The 14,033-nt window shown below is 37.7% G+C and overlaps 1 protein-coding gene across 4 annotated transcripts; it reads right to left on the reverse strand.

The window, feature by feature from the left end:
• Positions 1 to 1,104: 1,104 nt before the first annotated feature.
• On the reverse strand, positions 1,105 to 11,249 carry LOC127448095 (DCN1-like protein 2). Of its 4 annotated transcripts, XM_051710387.1 has the most exons (7): positions 11,166 to 11,249; positions 9,722 to 9,938; positions 3,937 to 4,105; positions 3,663 to 3,793; positions 2,805 to 2,887; positions 2,448 to 2,544; positions 1,105 to 1,977 (listed from the first exon to the last, which is right to left on the reverse strand). In XM_051710387.1, the coding sequence occupies exons 1-7, from the start codon at positions 11,166 to 11,168 to the stop codon at positions 1,898 to 1,900; spliced, it is 780 nt and encodes a 259-aa protein (XP_051566347.1). In that variant the 5' UTR covers positions 11,169 to 11,249; the 3' UTR covers positions 1,105 to 1,897. The 4 variants fall into 4 exon arrangements, with proteins under 4 accessions (XP_051566347.1, XP_051566342.1, XP_051566345.1 ...); XM_051710382.1 differs by having other exon boundaries at positions 1,105 to 2,544; XM_051710385.1 differs by lacking the exon at positions 11,166 to 11,249 and adding an exon at positions 10,283 to 10,412 and having other exon boundaries at positions 1,105 to 2,544.
• Between the last annotated feature and the right edge of the window lie 2,784 nt (positions 11,250 to 14,033).

Raw genomic sequence — 14,033 nt, forward strand, 5'->3', positions numbered from 1 at the left:
TATGGGTTCACTTCCTTTTTCACGTCAACCTCATTTACTTCAGGTTGTTGTAACTTAAAAGAGGAATCAACCCGGTGGCTAAGGCTGTGCTAGCCCCACTGACACCATTAATGCATAACCATTTCCCCCCAGTTCCAAATGGCATACTACTTCACCACATAACCCTACTCGCCAATCTCTCCAAATAACCCTAGCAAGCATACTAGAAAAACACAAGCCCTAGTATTCCTTTGACATAATTGTACCATACATAAACTCAAACATCACAAATGTTCCCTATCCCTATTTTCTCCCTACTGCCTTTCTCACTTCTATGCCCCCCAATTTTTGTCCTTCTTAACCATAGCCAGAACCTCCCTTCCTCGGCTTCCTCTACCGTTACCTTTAGAAACTTCTTCAATGCCAATCCAGAGATACAAAAAATCTTTCAATGTTTTGCATTTATGTTCTATAAATCCTCAACACCCAACCTCCACATTTAAGTGGCAGTCCTCCATCCATTTCCCCAGCACTCTGTGGCCAGATCAGCATATTTTAACTTCTTCCTCCAATGGGCTGCGTCCTGTCCCTCTTCCCATGGGATGGTAAGCTCAATCATTACTTTTCAAATCAAAGTTATCATTTCTGTGCAGCCTGATCTGAAGATCATTTTGAGCCACTTTTTGGTCAAATCGGACTAAGTAGAAATAGTAGTTTTGGGACTATTCATACCAACCCCTAATAGTGTGCCAAATTTCATAATTTTCCTCTGAACGGTTCAGAGGACTGCCATAGCCTCCCATGCGGAGGAAGATGAAGAAGAAAACTAACAAATAGGATAGGTTTAATAAAGAAGTTAATACATTCTGTAGGCGTTATACTGTATATGACAAAGCTAACAGCAAATACTTGACTTTGGCCTAAACAAACCATTTGATGGTCTTCATGTGACCATTCTAGGTAAAGTCTCCAATTAAAAACCTACCACCATAACTTTTGGTGCCAGACTTCTCCCTTTTTTTCACATTCTATGTTGAAGGAAATTGAAAGCTTGCACTGCCTGGAACAGTTGTGCAAGGCTATGGTTATAAATGTCCTGTTAAAGAATAAAAGGGTTGTTAGAGATTGAGAAGAACATAAAGGGCAATAATTTATTTCTTAACATAAATCTGGTAAACAAAAAAAAAGAGAGTAACACTGAACCGTGTTGTTACAAGTTCTGTAACAGGGCAGATGACACGTTTGACCTAAATTCACACAAAAACATAGAATGGAGGCGTCTATATTTTTTTTTCACGCTTTTCTCTCATATGTCATTTTTCAAATGAAACATCAATGATAATAATTTTCTCTCTGTACATACTGCTGCAGTAGATACAGCATTTTACAACTGTAACAATAGTGCTGGTGTTGTGAGCTGCATGCTGTGCTGCCCATGAATGTCTGGCTTAAAAAGTGGACATGATCACACTCAAGTCTTGCATGAGATACACACCCGGACAAATGGGTACATGGTCTAAAAGAAAAACTGGAGAACTCTGACACTATTTCACAATTCAGACTGTGAGGAGTGGGTAGGCAATGGGGACTTGGCCTTAGAGTGACACTGGTTGCAATGGAGATGAGGTACTAGGTTCGAAGTGATCCACCCAAAGGGTCTCCAAGGGTCTCAGGTTAGAATTAAGTTGCCAGTGCAAATAGCTGGCCATGTGCATTTGATGGTTTGAGTCTCGCACTCTTGTCCTTCCTGTGTGGTGTGGAGGTCTGAGTTGTCTTTTCTGTCCTGTCGTCCTTTGCAAAGCTTGTTTTTTTTCAAGTGTTTCTCTTAGTTCTCTCTTATTATGCTTACAAGTCTTTAAAAAAACTACAAAGTCAAAGAGGCGAACAAGGCGTAAGTTCTCGCCCAGCAGTAGCGTTTTTATACAGTTTTGCGCTTTGATCCCGTCACAATTGGCCGAGCATATTCCACAAAGTCATCAATGAGAACAGGCCAAGCTCCTGAAACAAAAACATGTCACATAATTAAAAGTCAACATACTCTGTGTGAAAGCAGTTATTTACTTTCTTTGTGTTCCAAAGCCTTGCCATTTTATAACTAAGCAAGCACCTGTCTCTAAAAACTGGATTCTCTAACTTTTGACCAATAAGTTTCCATGACTTTTCCAGTCATATTTGATTACTGGATATGGATTTTTAAATATAATTTTTATAGAGATTGCACTTACGAAGAGCAAAAGCCAAGCATAACTAGAAAAAAAAGTATATTCAAAACAGAAATTTCCAAGACTTTAACAGGACCTTCCAGGCCTAGAAAGCACTAATTTAAAATTAGCTGATATTTCCAGGTTTTTCATGACCATGTGAACCCTGTAAAAATGCAGTGATCATACTGAAATAGACATGCGCTTTGATATTTTCATGGCAGCTTTTCTGCCTTGGCTCACAAGATAGAACAAAAAAGATATCACCTTCTTCATCGTAGTTTGACATGTCATCTGCAATCATGTTGCCAAAATCCAGAAGCAAGTTCCACGTGTCTTTGGGAATTGATCGCTTATGGTGCTCCTGCACAGAAAAAAAAAAAAGAAACAAAAAAAAAGGGCACAGACCAAAGAGCAACTCAATTAATTGCTCAAGAAAATGATTCTACGTACCAAGCTTTTTGGGCAATACTCTATTTATTTGTTTGTTTCAAGAAATTAGAGGCTATATCATGTAGTTAATGTGTTGTGTAGCAACCAGAAAACCCATTTTAATCTGTATCCATTGTTAAAAAGGGTCAAAGATCCAATTCTGTAAAGCTTCAAAACAGAAACCAGAGTTACCAATAAAAATCTGTTCCAGAGGTCTAGGAATTTAAAACGTCCCGCCATCACCAGGTTCCAATAAGCTACTGCCATCTCTAAATCTAAAATGGAAAAAGATGGTTTAATTGTTAATGCGAATGACTGTTTACTCAATAGCTATTTTTACATGCAGCCTAAATAATCTGTAACAATTTGATTGATAGCCCAAACATAATGAAAAGCATTCCTGTAAAATTATTTGATTGAGCTTAATCCAAATGAAATTTCTACCCAAATGAATAATTACCATGTTAATCTTTGAATGCAACTACAGCACCCTCACAAAGTATTTCAAAAATATCTTGCATACATGCGAAATACAGTGCAAGACAGCTCTCTCCCACTGATCTTATCTACATATTCTCAACCAGAGATTTCTAGTTATTTGAGAAGGAACTAACGTGTTTACCCAAAACACTGCTTATAATTCTCTTCTTTTGTGAAGTAAAGTTAGAAACATTAGATGAAAACTTTCTCGCCTTATTATTTGTGGATGTTAGAAATGTAAACACAGCAATTCCGCACTGGGGTGCCATGCTGGGTTGCCTAACTTCAGCTGACTCAGTCTCTTTCTCTAACAGGACTCAAAGGTTTCCCACTGTTATGGTAACTTTGACACTAAATTCTGCTCTTTGAAAGTATATACATTTTGTTCGGAATACCTATTATGCATGATGGATATAAACAATAAAAACAATATATTCTTAATCTGCTATTCAAATGAATTGATCCAGATTTCGAAAATTTGCACTTGTAAACATGGTCGTTGTCAGGAACTTCAGCCTGGTCTAAGAGACACACAAAAAGGTAGAACAAAATAATTTAAGGTGCTGTTACCTAAACCTTTTTGTCCAGGATTCTTGGCAAAGTTGAAAGTGAATTGATAGAAATCTTTGAACTTTCCAACATCTTTCAAATCCTGTTCTAATCTGGGCAGAAGAGCTCGGAGTTTCTCTGGACTGTCACACCTGCAAATGAGATGAATAGCTCATGCTGACATCATTCATACTAAACTTGAAGTATGACGAAGTATGTTGTACACCTCAAACTTTCATCAATATGTCAACAGCACAGATGACTAAACAAGAAATATGATGATGTCATAACACACCCTAGCTCTGTCATGCCATCAATGAACTCTTTCTTGCTGAATTCGCACTGTGTTGCCGCACGAAACTTCCATGCCACAACCAGAACACTGATGCTTGCTGGATCCAAATTGAGGTCATCACAGAACTGTTGAATTCCATCAATTCCAATCTTATTCTCATCTTGAGGATCTGAATGAGAAAAATTATTCACTATGAAAAGACAAGAACAAGAACATTCATTGTCAGTTCAACACAGTGACATGAATGCATGAAGTTTGTCTATCTTTTGCTGTCACTTCACACCAGCAACGTTTGTTTATCCTTTGTTTTGTTACTTTTTGTCTTTGTTTTTCTATTTTATACAATACACGTGAATAAAATGAACTTTCTTGGATGTTGCCGATGAATATTGCTATATTGTTTGCAATGAATTTGCACTACGTGGACCTGTCGTTTTTTTGTCATTGTGTGGCAGATTGTCGCAGTTTGTTTCTTATATGGACAACTAATTTTTCCTCTCAGACTCATTCTGTTTAGAATGGTTGATCGCACACACGCTGACCCCTACCATCACTCTGGACCATAATATTGACTCCATTATTATGTTGTATCTTTTGCAAATTGAATATGCTGTTGCACTGTTTGGTTTGCTTGTTTTGTTTAGATATTATTTTATGTTCTGCAGAGCACATTGAGCAATGGAAAGGTGCTATATAAAGTAAACTTAGCATTATTATTATTAGTAGTAGTAACTTGGTCGAATTGCAAAACACAGCTGGTCATGTGATCAAAACATGACGGCCCCCATATGGGGACGATCCACTCCATGTATTCAAATTAATTCTGTTAATCAGACTTTTTTACCTATCTGACTGAAATCCATTTAGGTTTTGTAGTTTGAACTGAACAAAAACACATAAAATCTGATTCTTACAAGCGTGATCCAAACCACATTTGTATTAAAATCAGATTTTTGTGGGGAGGTCACGTGACGCCATGCGAGGATCGGACGTGTGAACGGGCGAGCTCTGTGCACTTTGCTAGTTTTAATACTTTTTATGACATAAACCAGTGAGATTTGATACACTCTGTTTCCATAACTGTTCTAGAAGGACAATATGTCAGAGAATTCAAAATCCTCGGGCTCTGGAGACATTAAAAGACACATGCTCAAGCTGATGCCCACGAGCAGGCCACGGGCCTGGGAGTCGACTTGGTCAGGGAGGTGCGGGAAATGCGGCAGGAGATGCTGAACATGTCGGCAATGCTGATGAAGGTTGTTGCTGACTTGGAGGATCTTGCTGTGATACGTCGATCGATCACCGCCATGGAGGTGAAGTTCACTGATGTGGTTACAAGAGTGGAGGATGTTGAGAAACGGATCAATTACCTGGAGTCATCGGAGAAGGAATTATCTGCAAATCCGCTAGCAACCAAGGTGGATTTGGAGCATGTCTGGGAGAAGTTGGAGGACATTGAAAACCATACCCGGCGGAATAATGTCCGTATCGTCGGCATCCCGGAGGGAGTAAAGGGACAGATTATGGTGAAATTCCTGGATGAGCTCTTTCCGAATCTGCTCGACATTGCAGGCCATAAACTGTCAATCGAGCAAGCTCACAGGGTTCCTGTTTGTCGATCCACGGAGGGAGACATGCCCCGATCAATTCTGGCCAAATTTCTGAGATCATCCGATAAAGATATTGTGTTGCGCGAGGCGAAGAGTAAAGGAAGGCTTTCTTGAAAGAACCACAGCATTTTCTTGTTCCCATACTTTATGAACTAGACAAGACAGAAACGTGATCGATTCAAGGAATGCAAGAAACTTTTACATCAACGGAAGGTCGCTTTTGCACTGATATTCCCAGCCAAATTGAGAATAGATGCTAAGGATGGCCGTAAAACATTCACATGCCCACAGAAAGCAATGTCCTTCATAAAGTCAATGGAGTAAGTCATCTTGTTGTACTCACATTGTAGCCGAGTGGACCGGCTCACTGAACATTCGCTTGACTGTTTGACTGGCCGCAGCAGTTCTGATATCGTTAGGCGTTTCATCAATATCATGTGGTCAGTGGCGAATGATCAGACTCCAGTCGCAGCCATCTCACTTGACGTTGAAAAGGTGTTTGATATGGTAGAATGGGATTATCTTTTTAAGATTTTGGAAATATATGGGTTCGGGAATACTTTTATTGGATGGACTAAGTTACTTTATAGACACCCTGTAGCAGTGGTACAAACAAATGGATTAATTTCATATTATTTTACTCTGGATGGCAGGGTTGCCCTCATTCCACATTATTGTTCTGTCTTGCCCTGGAACCATTAGCAGCCGCAATAAGAACGGAAGATAAATTTCCAGGGGTGGTGGCAGGAGGTGTGGCGCATAAGCTTTTGCTTTACGCAGATGATATTTTATTATTCGTCTCTGACCCCATTAGATCTATGCCTTGCCTCCATAGAATTATTCATTCCTTTTCTAAGTTCTCAGAATACAGAGTCAAATGGTCTAAATCTGAAGTTTTGGCTCTGACAGCGTACTGCCCAGTAATGGCTTTCCAGCAAGGTGCCTTCCAATGGCCCAAACAGTGCAAGTATTTGGGCATTATATTCCTAGCAAATTTGTCTTATTTAGTTAGAGTTAATTTTGACCCCTTAATAAAAAGGTTTTTGAGCGATGTGGGCAGGTGGGCTTCATTACATTTATCTATGATTGAGAAGGTTAATGTTATTAAAATTATTTGTATTCCAAAATGTAACTACCTGTTACAATCTCTCCCTGTAGATGTCCCCCTCTCTTATTTCAAGCAATTTGATAGCATAGCAAAGTCCTTCATTTGGAATGGTAAGCGTACTAGATTACATTTTAATAAGTTACATAGGCTGATTGACAAAGGTGGGCTAGGCCTACCCAAGATTTTGTTTTATTATTATGCTCAGACATTTGGCTCATTGGTGGCTTCCACCTATGAGAGCCCCTCCCTGGTTTTGTATTGAACAGGAAGTTCTTGCCCCTATTTCGCCATTGCAAAGCCTTTCTATCAAATTAACCGGAGAAGTTAAGTTACACCCCGTTATCTTGCATTTGCACATGGTATGGACAAAAGTGTCCAGAGTGTTTAATTCAGACATTTATTTAAATGTTGCTTCGAGCATATGGCTGAACCCAAAGTTATGTATTAATAAGTCCCCTTTCTGCTGGACAGAGTGGATTGTGAGGGAGGATAATACGCTCAGTTACCTATATGAGAGTGGAGTGTTGAGATCCTTTGAAAATATGGTTCAACATTTTGGGATTCCCAGCTCTAAATTCTTCAGGTATTTACAGCTGCGCCACCTGCTCTGTACTATTTTTGGGAGTCACATACACCCCCCTAGAGCGGCGGATACTCTGGGAGTGGTGATTACTGCATTTGGAAAAGGCCATGAGGCATCAGTGTATTACTCCCTGCTAATTCAGGGTCTGGGGAATGGAGCTTCAACTTCTCTCAAGAGATTATGGGAGAAAGATTTAAACTTGGTATTGGAGGAGGGAGTGTGGGCTAGGATTCTAAAAAAATGTAAAGTCTACATCTAGAGATGCAAGGATGCGCCTTATGCACTTTAAGATTTTACATCGATTCTATTGGACCCCCTCTAGATTGTACAGGCTTGGTCTTAAAGACACACCCTCCTGCTGGCGATGCAAATCAGAAGAGGGGACAGAACCCATGTTTTTTGGTGGTGTGTTAAGATCCAAGATTTTTGGTTGAGGGTTCAGAGTTTTATGTGTGACATATTGGACACTCAAATTTCATTTTGCACCAAACTCTGTATTTTAGGTGATGGGGCGGTCATTAACATAGGGGATAAATACATAAAAACTCTGGGTCCTAGCCAGTGTTATGATCAGCAGACAGATCATCCTTAGGGGATGGAAGTCAGCTGGAGCGCCCTCATTTCAGGAGTGGTGCACAGTGATGGGCAGGGTGGCGGCATTTGAAGAAATGTCATATAGAAGGCTGGGCAACTTGGATTTATTTAATAAAAAATGGGGCAGATATTTGGCCTTTTTGGAAGGCTCTCGGGGAGGGGCAGTGGAGAGAGATGTGTATTTTTAAATATGTGTGATTATAATTTATTTATATATATATATATATATATATATATATATATATATATATATATATATATATATATGTTTTTTATATTATTATTTATTTTTTTATTTTTTTTGGTAAAAAAATTTGACCACATGGATATTTGTTGAGGGTCAGAGTGGCGTTGGGGATTGGGAGGGGAAAAGGGAATAATGGGGCTTAAAAGTTGGTTAGTGTATATATGTTTTGCTTTTCTGTTTCATTTGTCTGAATCAATAAAGTGTTAATCGGAAAAATCCGATTTTTGATTATGTGTCTCAGTATGAACAGTAAGATCTGTTTTGTGTGTTTTTTCGTCATTCATTGTGCGCAACTAGCTGTTGCTTCAGGTTTTGTAAAAAGAAGACATACAGTATATTGCATTCCAAATGGCATAAATTATGTCATCGCAGGGTGCTTTGAATGCAAAACAATAATGATGGCCACACTTTAGGATCATTACAAACAAAATTTTGTGAAGCGAGTTCTAAATTATCATTTTATTGTACCTTTCAGCCCTCCAAAACTCAGTAGAAGGTAAAGTCTTTAAGGGGAAAGCATAGGAACAATCCCTTCAAAATGGCAGCACTAGCGTCCTTATGTTATATATATGTCACAGCGCAGCCAAAGCAGTGCAAATCTCTTATTCAATAATACAGAAATTGGCTTTAACCACCCAAAGTGATGTGCTAAGGTGCAGTAACCCACACCGGCTGCGAGCCACCACAACACGATAAGGTATTCAAAAAAGGTAATGAACGTCTCAAGCGAATAAGGGATGTTTGAGCATTTTGAGCACATCAATACGGGACGGGGGTTCCCTTCAAGGGTTTCGCCGTCCGACCCCTTTAGCATCTTTTCACTTCAATGTGGAACACAAAGCCTTCAATACGGGACATTTCGCTACCTGTTAAAATACAGGACAATAGCAGACCCACATGGGACGTCATAATTTCGGCCAAAATATGGGACATTCCAGCTAAAGCAGGGCAGTTGTCAACCCTAGCAGCAACAAACATCGCATATGCCACCTTTCCCATTTTTTATGCCGTAGTCTGTCACAAATGTATTTATTTTCAGAATCTGCCCTCAAGAAAAAATAATCAATGGCAAAACAAACATTGCTAAACTCTCATGCACTAAACTCAACTAATTTGGGCGTGTTGGCAAAAGTGACTCTTTTTTGATCTGGCTACAAATAACTTGCAGTTAGAACTGTCTTAAAAATTTGATTTTCCCTTAAGTGAACAAAGCCTAAGACACCTCTTCTAATGAGCACTTAACCCAGTCCTGATAAGGCACTAAAGAAAATTTTAAAACGTTTCTTAATTATTCTAACTATTCTTAAAACTACGTAAACTCTGCTCTTGACTGTACTTCACTGAGCCATTCTGGAACTTTTGTAATGCAGCACTTCTCATGTTACTGTTGCCTTCGGATGAACTGCATATGTTGTATTGCTCACTTGTAAGTTGCTTGGATAAAAGCGCCTGCAACATGTATAAATGTAAATGTAAAACAGCTTTTTCTAGGCCTCTGATATGACTGAATTTTCATCTCATGTGAATATACATCATTTTAAATCACATTTGTCATAAGTACTATCCATTTATTGGTGCTTTTTTTTTCTTACCTTTAAACACAGCGAAACACAGCACACTTAACAAATATCAGAATAACTTGCCTTTATATCGATTGTAGAGCTGCTCCAGCTTTTTCCGGTCCACTGAGCTTTTCATGGATTCCTTGTGGTACAAGTCTGGGTTCTGAAAGTAGTTGTCAGTGGCCACTTCTAGTTTCCAGTCATTTTGAGTGAGGCAGTATACGGCGGTCTTCTCCCCGGCTTGAGTGAAGGACATGAACTGCCGTACCTTGTCCTTTTGCGAGGATTTTAGTTTATGCTGCGTGAACACAACAGATATTTACTCAGACGTTAAATCCGACAGACGGAGAAATAAATTCAGCAATGTACAAACAGAAAGAGACAAAAACAATCATACACAGAGAACAAATTGCACACATTCAGACACAAGCAAACAAAAGCTGCCAACAGAAACAATCGTAAACAAAGTGTTGACCAAAAAGACCAGACCAATTTAAAAGGACATTCTACCGGTTATAGCCAAGCTTTGAAATAGTTCGACTGAAGCACAAAGCATGTGAGGACCTATGACAGGCCACTTGTGCCTGGTATGTAATATGAGAAGGCAAGCTCAGGACAGCCAGTGTAAAACAACCATGTTACCAGACAGTTATTTCCATCGATGCACAGTAAGCTGTTTTTACTCAAGTATATAATAACTTTTTTGAACAGGCCTTTACGACAAATTGTACCAGAATACCAATGTGCAAAAAAGTTTCATAGCCCACTAAAGACCTGTTTACAGGATATTACAAGCTAGAAAATAACCAGGTTACTATACGAGGTTGGGTTAAAAGGGCAGGGCTAAAAGTATGACGCTTGACATTTCATGGATTGGTATGGATGTCATTTAACCCTCCTGTTCTGCTGACATTGACTGCCAAGTTGTTTGGCCTCCTAGAGACCCCCATGCAATAATAGTCATTTTAAAATGCAAATACTTTAATTGCATTTATTGATGTTTTATACCTGTGATCCCAAAGACCCCAAGTATTGGTCGTTTTAAACATGTCATCAAGTTTCTTGTTTACATAATCTTGTTTATAACCAGTCTCATAAAATTAAGAGAAGCCATTAAATTTAAACTGATCCTAATTAAGTATATTTTTCAGCTTTAAAAAAGGGGCTTGGGGGTCTCTAAAACCCAAACTGAACATAAGGGTTAACAGCATGCATGCTTTAATAGAAACTACTGGCTATGGCACAGAACAATGTTTATATTCTGATGTATTATGCATCATACGGTATGATTCCAGGGCAACATAAAGAAAAATGTACATGCTGAGCTCCCTCAATATCAACAACTGACCTTCCTGTCTAAACAAAACATACACAAATATGATAATTCTCGGTGCGACACGCGCAGCCAACAACTCGCACAAGCAGCGGAATATCTACTTGTGCCAGATCTTCTCCGTCGAACACAGAAGCAAAAAAAAAAAAAAAAACATAGGGTTTTTTTTATTAATATTTCTATGTCACCTACCATTTTATCACCCGCTGTTTGGCCAAATTGATACCCAGTACTCCCATGTACGACTGCGCCTGCGCGTGGGCATCAAGGGAATGCGCTAGAACACCAGCGAGTCTGCGCGGTAAAATGCTTAGATGATGGGAGATGTAGTTTTTAAACGTGCTTTAGTAGTTCATAGGAACATAATGGCCTGTTTATATATTGTAATCTAACTGCACATGTTAATTCAGCGTGATATATTTGAAGACCCAGTACAGCTTTTCATCAGAATTTTTTACAAGTAGCCTGTATGAGATGTTCCCAACATTGAAATACTACTAAGAGAAAAAACATTATGAATACACAAGTAAATAAATATTGTAAAATCCAATACAAATTATTGTAAGGAATGGAATCTATTATTTATTTTAATGGTTCAATAATTAATTTATGGTACAACTACTCATCTCAAGTGCAGAATCTACAGGCTCCGCAAGCATTATGCAATGCCGGTTATGACCTACTTTTGAGAAAGTTCAGCTGACCACTGCACTATGGCTAAACCTTTGAATGGATAACCATTTTGGGTGTTTAGTGTGAAAAGAGCAAAACCAGCTGATTTAACCCTTATGTTGTGTTCCGGTCATTTTGACACGAACGACTATCTTTTTCTTATACTAATATATATTTTTTATTATTAACCTAATCCAGTTGAAATAAAATTCCATGACTTTGTTCACATATGGTATATGAAAACACACACACAAACTGGACCATTTTCTTTACATTTATTTTATTTATTTATTTTTAGTTTTCTTTCACTTTGTTACACTTGTTGTGTTCTCGGTCAAAAATAACTGGCCATTGGAAATGAATGGATTAGACCACAAAATACAGAAATATAAATGTTCAGGAGCATCCCAATCCTTTAGATGAGCACATATATGGATGTGTTTGCACACACAAAGTCCTTGGACATGTTCACACATACACACACACACACACACACTTCCATATACACTCTTTGAGGAATATTTTAAGATCTACTTAACATATTATGTTGTGTTTTGTCTTGTTTGAATCGGGATAGTCTGCTGTAAGTTACAATATGTCATTGTCTGTTATATGTATGTTTCAGGAAGTAATGAGGGAAAAATGTGACAAAAAGCCACTCCTGATTATTTATGTGTGTCAGTGGGGATTTCATACACTAATACTCACTGCTGTTTGGCTCCTGAGTAAAACAAATTTGCTCATTGCATTCTACTAATTGAGACCTTTCAAACGATATATAACACATGGCTATCTCATCTTTATTTATTTTTTTTTGGTTTTACCAACTCTGGATATAATTGTTGTGATAACAAATTTGCAAATGATGAGAACGAAACTGTTCTTATTTGTTTGCTAATTAAGAAAGCATTATTTAATAATTGGTAGGATCAGCTATATGCATTGTAAAGTCCAGATTCTAAGCTTTAAAATGACACCTATTTGGTTCAGATCAAGTGAGTAGTTATTAATGTATTATTTAATTATTATTATTATTATTATTATTATTATTATTATTATTATTTTCCTGCAGGGAGTGCCCTCACTGGCCTGGTATAAGCTCAGTTCGAGTAATCCTTCTATCAATAAAAAATATATATATAAAAATATATATAAGTTCAAAAAAGGAGTAAAAAACCTGTCATAATTACTAAAAAATAAGTTGTTAAAAAGATCTAATGCAATATCTTGTGATAATATATGCAATATGAGAGATTTCTAAACAACCTTAGTGGGCCTGTCATTTTTTACCGGGAACACAAAATGTGCACAAAACTAAAACAGCAAAAGGGTTTGAGTATGTTTCAAATACTTCCCTGACTTTCTGTATTATTTTTTATAATTCAGTTCTTTACATCTTTCATGCATGGCTGTAGCTTAAATAACATGCTTTTTTAAAGTGTTTCAAAACTTTTGTAAGTAAACACAGACACCTAGACACAGCAATATGTCTTTCAAAATAATGTTTTATTCATCTAACATATTGGTCTTTTAGGAAATGTTTAGCTTTAGATCTTGTAGCTTTACACAGTAATCTGTAGGCCTATTTGTTAGTGAGAAATCTGCCTTCATGAATGTACATTTTTTAAACCTAACATCTTCAAATATGCATTTGCCCACCCAGAATGATAGCAACATGAAAATGGTGACTCATCTCAGTTTTGTTATCTTTATTAAACATACAGTGTATGTCCTGTCTGTGGTGGCGTCATGCTTACAGATAGACAGGTTCCAGAATATGAACCCAAAAAAGCAACCTCATGACACATTTCAACTTATACAGAATATTTGCCTTTTCAGAATCTTAACCTCTGTTTATAAAGGTGTCTTTTCACAGCCAAGTTAAGCCTGCTCTGTGCCTGCTCAAAATTGTGTAAAGACGAACAAGCCAGACTAAATTATGCTGCTCTGACCCATCATAGCCCCTGTATCAAAGGCAGTTCTGATGCTGCTTTGGTTCTCTGTAAAAGAAATGCAGCATCAGAGCATCCTTAAATATTGTTGTTGTCATGATAGAGCATATATTTCATTATTTAGTTCCATATTTAAAAGTGTAACTTCATATCTTCATTAATTGTATATTTTTATATTCATAATTTTATATTTTACATATTCATCTCATAACATTGTTTATGCATTTGTAACTGCTGTGTAAATGCATTTATGCCAGCTCTGAGCAGCATTTAACAGTCTGTGTAAATACACCTAAATAAATACCACTTCAGATGCAGCTTCTGTGCCACCTTTGCAGTGTAAAGTTGGCTTAAGACATCAGTTACCCACAAACAAAAAAAGGTATTTTCAAATTTCTCCTTTCAGTTGATCTATTTTAAATCTCACTCACTTCTT

The sequence above is a fragment of the Myxocyprinus asiaticus genome, chromosome 11 (assembly GCF_019703515.2).
Source record: "Myxocyprinus asiaticus isolate MX2 ecotype Aquarium Trade chromosome 11, UBuf_Myxa_2, whole genome shotgun sequence".
In the NCBI taxonomy this organism is placed as follows: Eukaryota; Metazoa; Chordata; class Actinopteri; order Cypriniformes; family Catostomidae; genus Myxocyprinus; species Myxocyprinus asiaticus.

Bases quoted from the DNA above. Each gene is read 5' to 3' on its own strand.
- LOC127448095 (XM_051710382.1), bottom strand. The intron at 4,106-9,721 runs GCAAGTTATTCT...TTTCTCATTCAG, and splicing joins GCTCTACAATCGATATAAAG to ATCCTCAAGATGAGAATAAG. The intron at 2,888-3,662 runs GTAACAGCACCT...TTTCCATTTTAG, and splicing joins TCCTGGACAAAAAGGTTTAG to ATTTAGAGATGGCAGTAGCT.